The following is a 14,938-nucleotide window of genomic DNA, read 5'->3' on the forward strand; positions in this document are numbered from 1 at the left end:
TGCGTATTTTATTGACAGCTAAAAAGGTGGAATGCAGTTTCTCCCTGCAACTGTCTGGTATTTTCCCACTTTCTTGTGCTACTAATCTGACACAGTTGTTTTGATGAAGATGAATTCTGCTTCCCAGCACATGCAGACATTTGCCCTTAAGTTTCTTTTCCTTTGTCTGAACATGCACCCGTGAAAACACAGAGGTGAAGCATGTCTTGTCCAAAGCAGGAGCTCTGTGACAGGCAAAGAAAACCGGCTTTCAGCCTCTATTTGTTGCAGGAGAGCAGCCAGAGAAACCATGAGCTGAATGCTAAATGCGGCAGGATGGCCACCTGCAGATCTGTGCCAGACCCCTGCTCTGAAATGATTAATTTAAACGGGAATCGTTCTCTAAGCAGAGAGAGGAAATTGTAGTTGAGATTGCAATGGAATCCCCGGAGGTCTGGTGTAGATTAAACAGGCTAGACCAATATTTGCAGCTAGAAAAATAAAGGTAGCGTGGTCCACTAAATGGGGCACTGACCTAGTAGTCATAAGACCCTGGGTTCTATTTTTGGCTGTGCTGCTGACTTGCTGTATAAATTCGAGCAAGACGATTCGCTTCTCTATTTCTCTGCCTATTCCTCATCTGCAAGCTCTTTGGGTCCGGTACTGTCTTTTACTATACATATGTATAGCACCTCACGCAACAATCTCAGTTGGGGCTTCCAAATACTGCCGGGCAATCAATAACAAAAGTAAATGGCAAACAACTCTCCGTCCAATTCCCGGTGGATGAATAAAATCCTACCCAGGTTAATGTGCAAGGCGAGTTTCCCTTTCTGTAGCTCCAGCGTGATGTAATCCCCGCGCTGCCCCTCTCCATGGAATAAGACTCCGTCCCCCTGCAGGCTCTTGAACTTCAAGGAAACCACGTCTTTGAAGGTGCTCATCAGTTTCTGATTGAATCTGTACAGGAGGGAACTTCTGCCATCAAAATCTGCAATGTCCGATTCTAAAGGGGAAAAGAAGGAAGAGGAGAACAAAGAGATAGAGCTGTATTGTCGGTGAAGTTTCTCTGGATTTCACTGGGGTACTCAGCACATGCGAAACACTATAACCATACCACACCCATGGTCCGCCAAGCTTGCTAGCCCCTATCTATCACCTTCTTTCATCGAGGCCAACATCCCCGGGTAATCCCCCACTCCCTTTTCATGATTCACAGTCCCTTTATTACATTAAGATTCTTTCATCAGCCTGTTTTTTCATCACACCAGACATCTCCCTACCACTGTGGTTCTCAACTGGCGGTCCATAGACCACTGGTGGCCCATGGTGACTTTTCGGTGGTCCACAGGAACATTGTCCAAAGTCACACGGCGTGGGCAGGCACCACCAATCTGTTAGTAAGAAATAAGTTTCAAACCAAAATGGTTATCTGCTCTTTTTTATCATGTCTCAAAAAGGAGGTGGTCCACGAACATGTTTTGATTGGCCTGGGAGTCCGTAGACTGAAACGAGTAGAGAACCACTGCCCTACCACCATACTACCATGTCCTACCACATCCATTGTTTGCATCCCAAGGACGTGAAGAAGAGTTAGTCACTGATACAAGTACACTGTCCTAGTTCTTGCTCCAGTTTTTCCTATGTTGCAAAAGATCCTCCAAAGCAGTATCTAGATCATGGATCAGTCTCCCTCCACTTTTGCATCCAAATAAGCATAGTCTTACCTCAAATAAATATCCCTCTCTCCTAGGGATATCTGCACGTTTACGATGATTTTACCAAGTGTGCTTCTGAATGTGAATTGTCTTGGCTGGCCTGGAGGGATCATTCCAGTGCCAGGTCAGAACACTATTAAAAGGGTATGGTAGCTATGCTTTTCATAGACCATTTTATCGCCTACACTACACTCGTTAACAGGCCACATGGACAGATTAACTGAGCTGTCATGAACACACCCATTTGTTAGCAAATCATCCCATAGGGACAACTCGGTGTGGTTCCTTTTGGGGCAGGATTAAGCAGGTGTTTGGCAACTTTAGGCCGAGCTTTTAAACAGTCCAACTTTAAAAACGATAACTAGACTAGAAGAAGAGTTGGAGCACCCTGATCACCAATGTCAGCGCGATAGCATTTACACTGGTTTGCTGCAACTCTGATCTCCCACTATGTGTTTTCCATTACCGCAACGATCACAGCACAAACATGCTAGAAAGAATGAAGCAGATCCCGCAGAAACGTGATCTCTATGACCTCTACAGCACCAAAAGAGGCTCTCCAGAGAGTTAAGGACCAAAAGGAAACACTGGAAACCTTGCACCACACAGTAATGGTGTGGTCACCTCCATAACACATCCCCTTGTGTCCTCTCATGGACCCACAGTGTCCACTCGGGTTCTTCCAGTTAACATTTCAAACAAAAATCCTAGTATTTCTTTTTTCTTTTGACTGCCAGACATAACACAAGACTAGCATTTTCTAGATTATGTAGGTATTTCTGCTTCCAGAAACAGGAGATATATGAAAATGGAAAACAAAGTTATCAAGTTTTGTTGACGTTCAGTTTTGGTTTGGGGCTCAAGGGTTGAGTCTGGGTTTTGTTAGCACGGGCATTCCTTTTAAGATCCTAGAACTTGTGCAAACACAATAAGTTGAGAAAAGGGTTATTTACTGCCAGGAGTAGCTGCACTTTGAAGAAAAGAGTTAAGGGAAGTCCCTTAGGGTATGTCTACACTACAAAGTTAATTCGAACTAACAGATGTTAGTTTGAATTAACTTTGATAGGCGCTACACTAGCGCTCCGCTAGTTCGAATTTAAATCGAACTAGCGGAGCGCTTAGTTCGAACTAGGAAAACCTCATTTACAGGGATTAAGCCTAGTTCCAACTAGCTAGTTCGAATTAAGGGGTGTGTAGCCCCTTAATTCGAACTAGTGGGAGCCTAGCCCTCCCCAGCTTTCCCTGGTGGCCACTCTGGCCAACACCAGGGAAACTCGTCTGCCCCCATCCCGGCCCCGGACCCCTTAAAGTGGCACGGGCTGGCTATGGTGCCCGTGCCAGGTGCAAGCCTGCCAGCACCCAGCCAGCAGACCCTGCACCTGGCACAGCTCGAGCCAGCCACCCGATGCCCCCCAACCCTTCCCCTCTTCCCGGGACCAGGCTGGCGGCTCCCGGGAGCTTGCCCAGGACCGCAAGAGGCGGGCACCCACCTGGTCCAGTGCTGACGTCATGGACCTCGTCCACGACCTCCGCACTAGGCACAGGAAAGCAGCCGTCTAGAGCAGGAGAGCTGCCAGCCTGGCCACCCAGGAGCAGATTTGCATGAAAATCAAGGTGGTCCACTAAGACCCCCGACCCTGAGCCCTGAGCTTAGAATGGCCGTACTGGGTCAGACCAAAGGTCCATCTAGCCCAGTAGCCTGTCTGCCGACAGCAGCCAACCCTAGGGACCCTGGTGGGGATGGACCAAAGACAGTGACCAAGCCATTTGTCTCGTGCCATCCCTCTCCAGCCTTCCACAAACTTCGGGCAGGGACACCACTCCTACCCCCTGGCTAATACCACTCCATGGACCCAACCTCCATCACTTTATCTCACTTCTCTTTAAACTCTGTTCTAGTTCTAGCCTTCACAGCCTCCTGCAGCAAGGAGTTCCACGGGTTGACTATTTGCTTTGTGAAGAAGAACTTTCTGTTGTTAGTTTGAAGCCTGCTACCCATTCCTTTCCTTTGGTGTCCTCTAGTCCTATTATGGGAACTAATGAAGAACTTTTCTTGATGCACCCTCTCCACCCGACTCGTACTTTTATAGACCTCTATCATATCCCCCCTCCATCTCCTCTTTTCTAAGCTGAAAAGTCCCAGTCTCTTTAGCCTCTCTTCATATGGGACCTGTTCCCAACCCCTGATCATTTTAGTTGCCCTCCCCAGCCTCTCTCTTCCCCTCTCCCACCTCCTTTTCCCAGTGTCCCCCAGTTTTGTTCAATAAAGACAGATTCCATTTCGGAAGATATGTTTTCTTTATTTTGTACATCAAGAAGAGGGACTAGGGAGGGGTAAGTGGAAGGAGGTGAGGGAGGAATGGGGTACGAGCCCCCGATGGGGAGGACTGGGCTGGCTCTGCGGGCTTCTGGGGGTGGAAGCTCTCCTGCAGCCCCCCAATTGCCCCCTCTTCCCAGATGGCAGCCTGCGGCAAGTGCAGCCGGGCTGATGGCCGAGTGGTGTGATGTGCCCAGTGTGGGTAGTCCGGGCAATCCAAGCCAGGACTGCTTTGCAAGCGGGGCACCCCTGAGAACTGTCTGTCCGGGGTGGGGGTCGGGACCCTTTAAGCGCAGCCCTCGGCTAGCCTGAGGCAGCATCTCCACGCTCTAAGTCCTCCTCTGATGCCCTGCCGGCACTGCTTCCGGCCATCCTTAACCCCGGTTCAGGATCCACTTAATGTGGACATGCTAGTTCGAATTAGCAAAATGCTGATTCGAACTAGTTTTTTAGTCTGGATCCGTTAGTTCGAATTAGCTTAGTTCTAATTAACTAATTCGAACTAAGTTAGTTCGAATTAACATTGTAGTGTAGACATACCCTTACCATCTACTGCACAGGAAGCAGAAATGATCTGTCTGCCAGCACACAACTGCGTGAAGAGATATGTTAGCTTGTGGTGGTAGCCATGCCAACCAGCCCAGAGGCAACAGAGAATCATAGAATACTAGAACTGGAAGGGCCTTGAGAGGCCATCAAGTCCAGTCCTCTGCCCTCATTGCAGGACCAAGCACCATCTAGAGCAGTGGTCTCCAACCTTTTTACACCCAAGATCACTTTTTAAATCTCAGAACAGGCGAAGATCTACCGCCCCGCCCCTTCCTTGAAGCCCCGCCCCTTCCTTGAAGCCCCGCCCTCTCTATTCTCCTCCTGTCCATCACTTGCTATCCCCAGCCCTTACTTACACACTCTGATAAACAGTTTATTTTTAAATTAAGCAATATATAAAATTGAAATCGTGTGTTTATAGTTATGAAATAAATGGACTGTTTTTTATTCATGCTATTTAAATCTAAAATGAAGCATCTATAATTATACATTTTGTGGGGACAGAGTTCTGCAGCTGGGGGCAGGGCAGAGGGAACAGGGTGCTGGGAGGGCAGAGGACAGGGTTCTGCATCTGGGGGCAGGGTGCCAATGGAGACAGAGTTCGGGGAGTGGGGACGGGAATAAGGACAGTGTTCTGTAGCTGGGGACAGGGAAATGGAGACAGAATTCTGTATCTGGAGACAGGAGAGTGGGGACAGAGTTCTGTGGCTAGGGAGTGGGGTCTGGGGAGCCGGGTGTCAATGGAGGCAGAGAGTCTGCTGCATCTGCTTCCTCCCAGGATCCCCCCCCCCCCCCCACCAAAAAAAAGAAACCAGCGCATGCCTGCCCCGGGGCTGACCCCCCCCCCCCACCGCGCGCAAGCATAAACAACCGGCTTTACTCCTCCCCGCCCCCTCCAGCCCATTTCACTCCTCACTCTGAGACTGAAAGGGCATCTTTGAGGTACTTGCTGCTGTGAGGGAAGGAGGGGGAAGGGGATGCAGAATCTCCCCCCTCCTCCACTAAGGAAGGCAAGCTTTATTGTACAGCTAATGGGGAGCTAATGGCAGAGTCAAGACACGCTGAATGGATGCTTCTCCTGGCCGGCCTGGCTAGCCCCACTCCTGCTGCCATTCTGTGGGCACCACTGCAAATAAGGTAGCTTAGGAGTCATGTGCCTCTGTCCCTATATACCTTGCAAATTCACTGCCCGCTATCCACGCCACAAATCTGATCAAACTCCTCCAGTGTCTGGACAGAGTGCTTCCTCGCCAGGGCATCGCAGTCTTTAAAGCAGCAATCATTCGGTCATGAGGCTCACATTGGCTGTTATGAAAACATCAGTGATTCCCCCTCCGTCTATGGGCGCGTTTCTACAGCATGTTCGTTTTCGCTCGTGGCGTGAAAAATACATGTCAGAAGGAAAGGAAAAGGAAAAGGTCCCGCTATGGGCTGGTCATTTTAAAAAAAAACCCACAAGATCACATGCTCTTTCCAAGAGCACTGCCTGCGAAAGAGGAGAAGCCAGCCTCTGGAAAAGAGAAAAGCTGTAACTTCCTAAAAGAAGTGGCTTCCCATGTCCTATTGCACAATCTTTCCCCCCCCCACCCCCATTTCCCAACTTGTTAGCTGAACTGATACGCGATCCTGTTGATGCCTCCTGGGCCGTCACTCCGCTGTAGAAGCCAAACGGCATTTTCAATGTCACCATAAATCTTATCCTATAGAAATGGTTGATCAGCAGGATTCCCCCAGATTTTTGGCGAACACGTCTTTCCCCAAGTATTAAGATACTCCTGTATCCCTCAACACCGAAAACAATCAACTTGCCATATGTCTGCACATGCCCTCTGCTAGCACGTTAGCAATTTGTTACAATCGCTTCTCTATTTGGGACGCTGTAGCGTAGGTCTGTGTGAGTTTGCAGGATCATCCCCTTAAGCGCAGGATGTCGGAGTCACTGAGGACAAATTTCTTCTGGGCGGCGATTCCGGTTACAAGTTCTCTCATCTGCATGATTTCATTTTTACATTTAAGAATCGGGGGGAGGAGTCGGGTTATTTTAGGTGGGCTGAACTGTAGCGGGACAGAGTGGCCGCCCACTGACCCGGAGGGAGAAGAGCCCCTCCGGGAGCAGAGACTGGCCCCACCTTCTCACCTGACCGGAAGGCAAGAGGCATGGCCAGTACTATAAAAAGCCAGCCCTGGAGGTCAGGGAGATCCCAGCCATCAGAGGAATAAGATGCCAGCCCGGTGCTACCAGGCTGGGAGGCTGAGGACTGGCCCTGTGCTTGCCTGAGGCCTGGACCAGAATACCTGTTGGAGCGGTCAAGCCCCAACACCCCGGTGGACCTGCCAGAGACCCAGGGATACATGGAGGAGGGAAACTGAAGTAGCCCAGGGAATGCTGACCATGGTTTAGCTGAACCGGAGCTGGGATCAGCATGTTGCAGGTAGGCTCCCCGTTGACCCAGCAGCAGACCGCTCTGCTGCTGTGAGGGCCCTGGGCTGGGATGCAACCGAGTGGGTGGGCCTGCGTCCCCCCCTGCCACCCAATCCCTGAGCAGCAGTCTCCCCTCTCCGGCCATTCAGGAGGACTGTCTGGATTAGCTGGATCTTGTTTGCCCCGAACAAGGAGACTCAGCTATTTGGTTATCGTGAACTATATAGACTAGCTACTGTTGGTTTGTATTTCTGACTGTTCGCCGCCCCCTCTCTGCACCAGGGCTTGGGCCTTCTTGTTTACTGACTGTCCTGCCTTGAACCAGAGCCTGGCCCAGGGCTATTGACTGTTTGTATTCTGCCCCGCCTGGAACTGAGACCTGGGTTTCTCACTACCTGAGCTAGCTTATTACCCATCATACTGAGCTGATCACAGGCCTGACACCCAGAACACAGGGACTCTGAACTGAGGCAGAGCGGCTGCCCACTGACCCGGAAGGAGAACCACCCTTCCGTGAGCTCCAACCGGCCTCAGGAACAAATCATTTTGAGAAGAAGCACCCCACTTCCACGTGGTGTTGCCAAACCATGCCTGATTTTACAGCTGCTGAGCCCCCTCATACTTGTCAAGGCCATTATTACAGGAGGATGGATAAACATGTCTGTTTATATTGATGTAGCTTCGTAGCTTTAAATATCTGATTTCAGAAATGGAAAACCCATGTTAAGAGATGATCCAAGGCTGTGTTTCTCAAGCAGCGGTATGAGCACCCTTAGGGGTACTTGAGAGAAGTCTGGGGGGTATGACAACTGAAATTTGGAGAAAACTGATTTTTTTTAAAGTTTTACAGCGCTTTATTATTTTTGTACTTTTCACACCCAAAATGTTCATCACCCGCCCAGCTACAATTAAGTTGTTCAAACAAATGTAGTGAAATGGTAGAAAAAAAAAGGTATCTCTGAAAATTGTAGGTACTGGGGGTACTTATATATTTTTTTTTAAAAAAGGGGGTACTTTATAAAAAAAAAAGTTGAGAAACACTGATCCAAGGAACCAGCAGAAATTGGTGGCCTGGCCATGATGACTTTTTTTTTTCTTGGTTAAGAAAAGACTGAAAGCAATCACATTAGGATTCGTGGCTGTATTTTAGCCCTCCAGCGAGCCACTGGCCTGGTGGAGGGACGGAAGGGGGAGACTTTGGTTGTAACAGGGCTTGATCCTGGAAGTCATTGAGCAGTGCCAACCAGACAGCTTGAGGCTATGGCTCTCTGGGACCAGGAGAGGTTGACCTCTCGGTCTGGTGCCGGTACTGCGAAATTAGCGACTGAGCTGTAAGTCTCAAGCCACTTAGGCACTTGCTGTCTTTTCTCTCAAAAAGGCAGGGTTAAAAAGCAGCAGATGTGAGCAGAGGATGCCTGAGGAACAACAAAGTTCTTGCGCACTCACTCGCTCGCATACCAGTGAGGGGCTTAGTGGCACGCTCCCCTCTTTGGCTGCTCCCACAGGTAATCACACAGCCATGGGTCCATTAATCTAGGGCCAGGCTCCCCTGTATTCCTGGGCCAGCTGATCACACTTTATCTTCTGCTTATTATCGGGATCCCAAGCCCACTGGCATCAACAGGAATATTGCCACAGACTTACACAGACTTTGGGTCAGACACTCTGGGTTTCCATCTTGTTTAGACAGAGCATCCTTTTCGTCACACTGGTGCATCCAGGGGCCTCATGTAACTGAGACTTGGGCCCTTGCAATCACTTTCACATGCTGCAAAGGTGTAAAGGGCCTTGGGGAGGGAAAATTTGGTTCCAGAACCCTTTTGCCAGAGGTACCCATACTGGGGAGGGACCCCCGGTGGAAGTGACAAGGTTACTAAGGGAAGGTGGAAGGGTGGGGGGGGACAGAGCAAAACCAGGCCACTTGAGAATCAGCCACATCCTGCAGACCTCTCCAGGTGACAGCGTTGCAAGGCCTCTGTCAACACCTGGGCGGCCATTTTGTCCTGGCTTGGAGAGGAGACATTTTGCTCAAGTTCAGGTCAGGCAGGCGGCTGCAGGGCTGCCAGATTTGGCAGCAAAGGTGGGGGAGGGGGAATCACCGCAGCCCTGCTCCTTGGAAAGCACCAGAGAAGGCAGAGCCATGGGGCAGCCGCAAACATGGTCTCACTGGGCAGGATAGGGATGAGGCAGGGCCCAGTGGGCACCTGGTCAGAGGTGTACGAGGAAGGGATAAGAGCAAACAGGGCCACTCATGCCTCTTACATAAGAACATAAGAACGGCCGTATTGGATCAGACCAAAGGTCCTTCTAGCCCAGTGTCCTGTCTGCCCACAGTGGCCAGCACCAGGTGTCTCAGAGAGGGTGGACCAAAGACAATAATCAAGCAATTTGTCTCCTGCCGTCTCTCTCCAGCCTCTGACAGACAGAGGCCAAGGACACCATTTTATCCCCTGCCTAGTAGCCTTTTATGGACCTAATCTCCATGAAATTACCTAGCTTCTCTTTAAACTCTATTATAGTCCTAGCCTCCTCTGGCAAGGAGTTCCACAGGTTGACAACACGCTGTGTGAAGAAGAACTTTCTTTTATTAGTTTTAAACCTGCTACCCATTAATTTCATTTGGGGTCCTCTAGTTCTTCTATTTAGGGAACTAATAAATAACTTTTCTTTATCGGCCCTCTCCACACCACTCATGATTTTATAGACCTCTATCCTATCCCCCCTCAGTCTCCTCTTTTCTAAACTGAAAAGTCCCAGTCTCTTTAACCTCTCCTCTTTAACCCGTTCCAAACCCCTAATCATAGCCCATAGCCACCCTGCACTCCCCCGGCCTCACAAACCCAACCCCTGCGTCTCTCATACATAGCACCTATCCCCCAGTCCTGCAGTCTCTGTCTCCTGCTGCCCCCACTGCTTCAGCCAACTGGGCTATCCCCTTCCTGTAATGGTGGAGGTGGGGGGAGTCGCTGGCACGCACCAGAGCAAGGTTCTCATTCAAAGAGTCTCACGTTCCCTCCTCCGGGAGCCAGATTCTACTTCAGGCTGGCTGCAGCCTTCAGTCAGCTTTACTCCCTGCCAGCCCTTCTCCCTTCACTCCTCTCACCTGTCAGTTTGGAGAGATTCACAGAAGCCAGCTCATCTCCTGCTAGGGTCTGAGAGCGCTCCTCTGTCTAGGAGCCCTGTGCGGAACTGCACCCGGATGGGCATTTCCGAGGCCCAGGGGCACGTTAATCAGCTACCCAGCTAGCTGTGCTCATTCCCCTTAAAATTATCTCCTCACAGGTAGCCTGGGCCGGACTCCCCTTAATGGGGCCAGCAACCTCGCTCTGGACAGGTAAACTGAGGCAAAGAAGTCAAATGAGTTTTCCAACAGCACAGGACGACGAGCAACCGGAAGCAGGACTTTAAAATCAATAGCTCCAGGTGGTGCTCAGAAATCTAGACCACATATTTATCCCCCTCACTCACACACGACTGGTTTGATTGACTCTGTAAACGGTTATTGATTAAACGTCAGTTAGCTTCCACGTCAGACTGGGCTCACCAGGGAAAGGCATTGACTGTCCTGCCCTAAGGTAGTTTGTGTTTCTTCATTCGATTCAGGGGGTAGTTATCCTGGGTGACTGCAAGTTCAAAATATACATTTCTAAAAAGATCTTTGGCTTTATTTATATTCAAAGTTTGAGAGCAGGTTAGTGGCTTCTTTGTTTTCTTCCTTTCCCCTCCTTCCTGGGTGGAAGCAGAACAGTGCGTAGCACGAAGATTTCCCCCTCGGTGACTCCTCACGTGAGAGAGAATAGGGCGTCACTATTTTATAGTTCCAAGAAAGGGCAGGCGAGTGGCCTTTCATACAGACTACTTTGCAGTCCTGCTTTCATGCAAGAGGCAGGTTAGCACTGCCTTGAAACAAAAGAGGATTTTTTTTTCTTTACCATTGGAAAACTAGTCCCAAAGTGGCACGATTCAGCTGCATGGAGGAAAATGTGGATTTAGTTTCAAATTATAACACTCGTGAGGTGCCATCTTGACTCTGTTTAAGTCAATGGAAAAATTCCCAGTGGCATCAACAAGACCAGCCTTTCACTCTAGAGGAGTTGGAGATCCTTCAGTGTCCACCCCACCCCACCCCACCCCACTTTCCCTGGCATGGGCTGGATTGTCCTCTACATTGTATTCTTAGTGCCACTGCTAAGAGTAAGATTTTCACACCTTCATTGGAGAGGCTGTTTCATGGTTGAACCCAGCTCACTACGGAGGTTGGTGCCAAACCTGCAGCAGCAGCAGACACCTCACCCCTCTAGGGAGAGTGTGACCTTCCAGGGCGGCATTTACTTCTCATGCTCCAGTACCAGCTAGCACACAGTAGGATACCTCTGACTTTCAACTAACATAAGCACAGGCCTGGACATCCTGGACAGACAAGACTCGGCAGTTTCTGGGGAAGGTGGTAATAACGAAAGCTACAGCTCCAATCAGATATTATGGTGGGGCATGTTCATATTGGATCACAAGATGAATTCAACCACGTCCATAACTGCTGGATAACCTTCGGGTTCAAAGTACTTACTGTATGAGCAGCCAAAGACCTCAACTCTCAGGCCTATTCGTCCACCGGGATTCCATTTCAGAGGGACAAAGCGCAGGAAGCGGGTTTTCACGGAGTGCAGAAGTTTGTGGTGGACCACGCTGTCAGCATTAGCGTTCCCTGTGAAGACCTGCAAGGAAAGGAAGTTCTGGTGAGACGTTGAACAGTCGCTCGGTTGTGAGCAAAGCGCACGAAAACAAAACTAAGGAAAGCAGGATTTCACAGACTAGCTTTGACAGAAATATGCACCCAAGCTTTGGAAACAGGACTGAAGCATCTCCACATGACCACACCCTGAAACACAGCCATCCTTATAGAAGAACACCTCACAGCAGCTCAACAAAAATCAATATACTACACTTTTGACCCCAAATAAATCTGTTGACAAATTCCATTTCGTTATATATAGGAGGAGGGACTCATTTGGTTCTGTGTTTGGACAGCACCTTGCACCTTGATTCCTGGTTGCTACAGTAACAGAAATATTAATGTTTCTCAGAATTCACAAATACCAGGTGATCACGGCATTCTCCAGGGCTGTGGGAAATGAAGGGTCACATCCCTTCTTTGAATCAGGCAGATGTAGAATGAGCTAGCCCCAGACTATCGGCTCTTCTGCAGTGGGGTGTCTGTCTTTCAGCTCTGAAAAGGTTTCATTTTCATTCCACTTCCAAACCTATTTCAAAACCTCCAAAGATGTTCGCAAAACTCGCCAGCCCTGATCGTTATTTAACTGTTCTGAGAATGAACTACGTGAGAGAACTAGGTTTTGAGAATGAACCGTCACTTTAAATGCACTTCAAAGATCTCCGTGAGCTGTCTGGCTGGGTAAGGAGAATCAGCACCTTATTCAGTCCCGGTGTAAATGAACCCAGCTACAGTGATGGGAAAGGAGTTGAACCCACTGAATGTGTGGAGTTTGTTCCTTTGAGCACAGACTGAATTTGGCCCTCTGAGTGAGACAGGTGTCGAGAGGACTACAGATATCACTAAAACAACACCCGGGCTGCAGGATGGGCTGACTTAAATTGGAAAAGCACCATTAAAATCAACAGGATTATATCAGCTGAAGATCTTACACGCTGTCCCTTTGGCAAAATTGCCGTGACACTCAAAACAGAACGTCTGAACTGTGTATGTGGAAAGACAGAAGAAAGTTCAGTGAGAAGACGTGTCCGCTCCTCGAAGCGGCTGCCTTAAGAAGACAGGGGCTTGGGATTTTGTTGGCATCTCACTTGACATACATGCCGGGCAGCAAACAGCCTCTTGTTTACAGACCTACAGACGCAGGCTCCTGTAACGACTCCCATGATTATCTTCTCTCTCACTTTATTAGGCAGGTAATGGAGTGGACTTGAACTGTGTACAGGAGAAGTGTGGGCACAGTCCAGGCAAACTTGAGGTTAAGTATCTTCCAAAGCAGTTATTTTAGGATGTACAGCCTGGACCTCCCTGGTCCGGCACCATCGGGACCTCACCAGCCCAAATGAGACAATTTACCGGACCAGGGTAAATTCCCCTGCCAATGGACCCCCATGTCCACCAACTACTGCCGGCTCTGGATCCTCTGCCAAGCTCGGCCCCAGCCCCACACTCCCAGGGACTGTTTTAGGGCTCAGATCCCTGCTCTGCTGGGGGGCTCCAGCCCTACTCCTGGGCTTCCAGGGACTGTCGGAGGTCTGTGGCCCCAGCTGGGGACATCATGGGGACTCTCGTCCTGGCCCTTTTTGCTGAGGGTAGCCGGGGGGCTCCATCCCCTGTCCTGTGCTACCCACCCTGTTGCCCCAGACCTTGGATGGCCCTCCTGCCCTTTAGGCTCCCAGTTCCAAGAGTGTCTGTCATCTGGCAGGACTGCGGATGTTGCCTCATCAGAAAGTGCCGGGTCTTGGAGGTGCATCCTGTAGCTTCTTCATGTCAACTTTGACCTGCCACTTACGCGCAAGCAAATGGGGGCAGGGAACAATGAACCAGAGGGAACCGCTTACAAATATCATGGAAGAGCTTCTCTAAGGGATGTAAATGAATGAAAAAGGAATGAAATCGAAGTCTTAACTGTTAAAATGACAGTCCCATAAAAAAACAAACTTGTTCTTGCTCTTAAACAGTCCTATTCGTGCAGGGAACCTCATCCATGAGCGCTCAGAAGTGACGACCATCAAAGAGAACAGACCTGCAGCTGAATCTCTCATAGGGGACTTTTGAAACATGCTGATGAACGTGGTTTTAAAGCAACGTGTGAACGGCCTGTTCATATACGACACAGCTGGAGAACAAGAGTGAGAATGCTGGTTGGCTTTGTCAGAGTTTCTAGCCCAAAAGAGGTTCAGATTCTGGAATGCTTCTACCAGCCTTAGAGAGCTAACGAACTTCAGATGTGCTGATGTTTCAGTGCATTAGAAGTTACATAAATGGGGTTAAGTTCTGGGAGTTGAATAGGGTTGCCTGATCATAGAATCAGTGTTGGAAGAGACTGCAGGAGGTCATCGAGTCCAACTCTGTGATAAAGCAGGACCAATCCCAAATAAATCATCCCAGCCAGGGCTTTGTCAAGTCAGGACTTAAAAACTTCTAGGGATGGAGATTCCACCCCTCCCTAGGTAAACCATCCCATTGCTTCCCCACCCTCCTAGGGAAATCGTTTTCCCCCCCAATATCCAACCTAGACCTCCCCCACTGCAACTTGAGACCATCGCTCTCTTCTGGCCTCTGCCACCACTGAGACCAGCTTCTCTCCATCCTCTTTGGAACCTCCCTTCAGTTCATTGAAGGCTGACACCATATCCTGCCTCTCTCTTCTCTTCTGCAGACTATAAGCGCCCAAATCCCTCAGATCTTAGCCATTCACCCTTAGAAACCCATCCCTGCACTAGGAATTTTTCCCTTCCCCACATCCACCAATAACCACGTAACAGACGGAAAAGTTCCATGATGTGACAAGCACCATCCAGTGCTCCTAAGAGAGCAGTGACAGTAAGCAGCCCTCCCTTGGAATGTGATGCTGCGGTAATTCCACGGAACCATGGTCCAAGCAGCAATGCCGTCTCGTGGCATGCTGGGGCTGAACAATGCCTGGCTAGCCTTTAGTCCCACAGGAAAGACGGCCACACTCAACACCATGAGGAGTGTCATGCCTCCCAAACCTTGCTCTTTTCCAACAAGGACACTGAAGACAGAGAAGGGAGGTGACCCCGTACGAGAGCCGGACAGTGAGGGGAAATGCACTGAAACCTGGGCCTGTTTTTAGCCCCTTTCATTTTGGGCAGTCAGTTTCTACTCGTTTCAGGCTCTGAGTAGAGGCAGCCTATCCCACGGCCCGGACACAGCAGCTTCCACCGTAGCGTATATACACCGGCGCGAGCTTTGAGGAG

General features: G+C 49.6%; 1 protein-coding gene across 1 annotated transcript in view; it reads right to left on the minus strand.

Annotated features, from left to right (window-relative positions):
- Positions 1 to 14,938, minus strand: part of CNTNAP5 (contactin associated protein family member 5) — a 461,788-nt gene that overhangs the window by 245,309 nt on the left and 201,541 nt on the right. The window contains exons 4-5 of the mRNA XM_075933060.1: positions 11,553 to 11,700; positions 782 to 985 (exon numbers count right to left, since the gene is read on the minus strand). Coding sequence (XP_075789175.1) covers positions 782 to 985; positions 11,553 to 11,700 — 352 coding nt within the window. The remainder of the gene's footprint in view (positions 1 to 781; positions 986 to 11,552; positions 11,701 to 14,938) is intronic.

Source organism: Pelodiscus sinensis, chromosome 7 (assembly GCF_049634645.1).
Source record: "Pelodiscus sinensis isolate JC-2024 chromosome 7, ASM4963464v1, whole genome shotgun sequence".
NCBI lineage: Eukaryota > Metazoa > Chordata > Testudines > Trionychidae > Pelodiscus > Pelodiscus sinensis.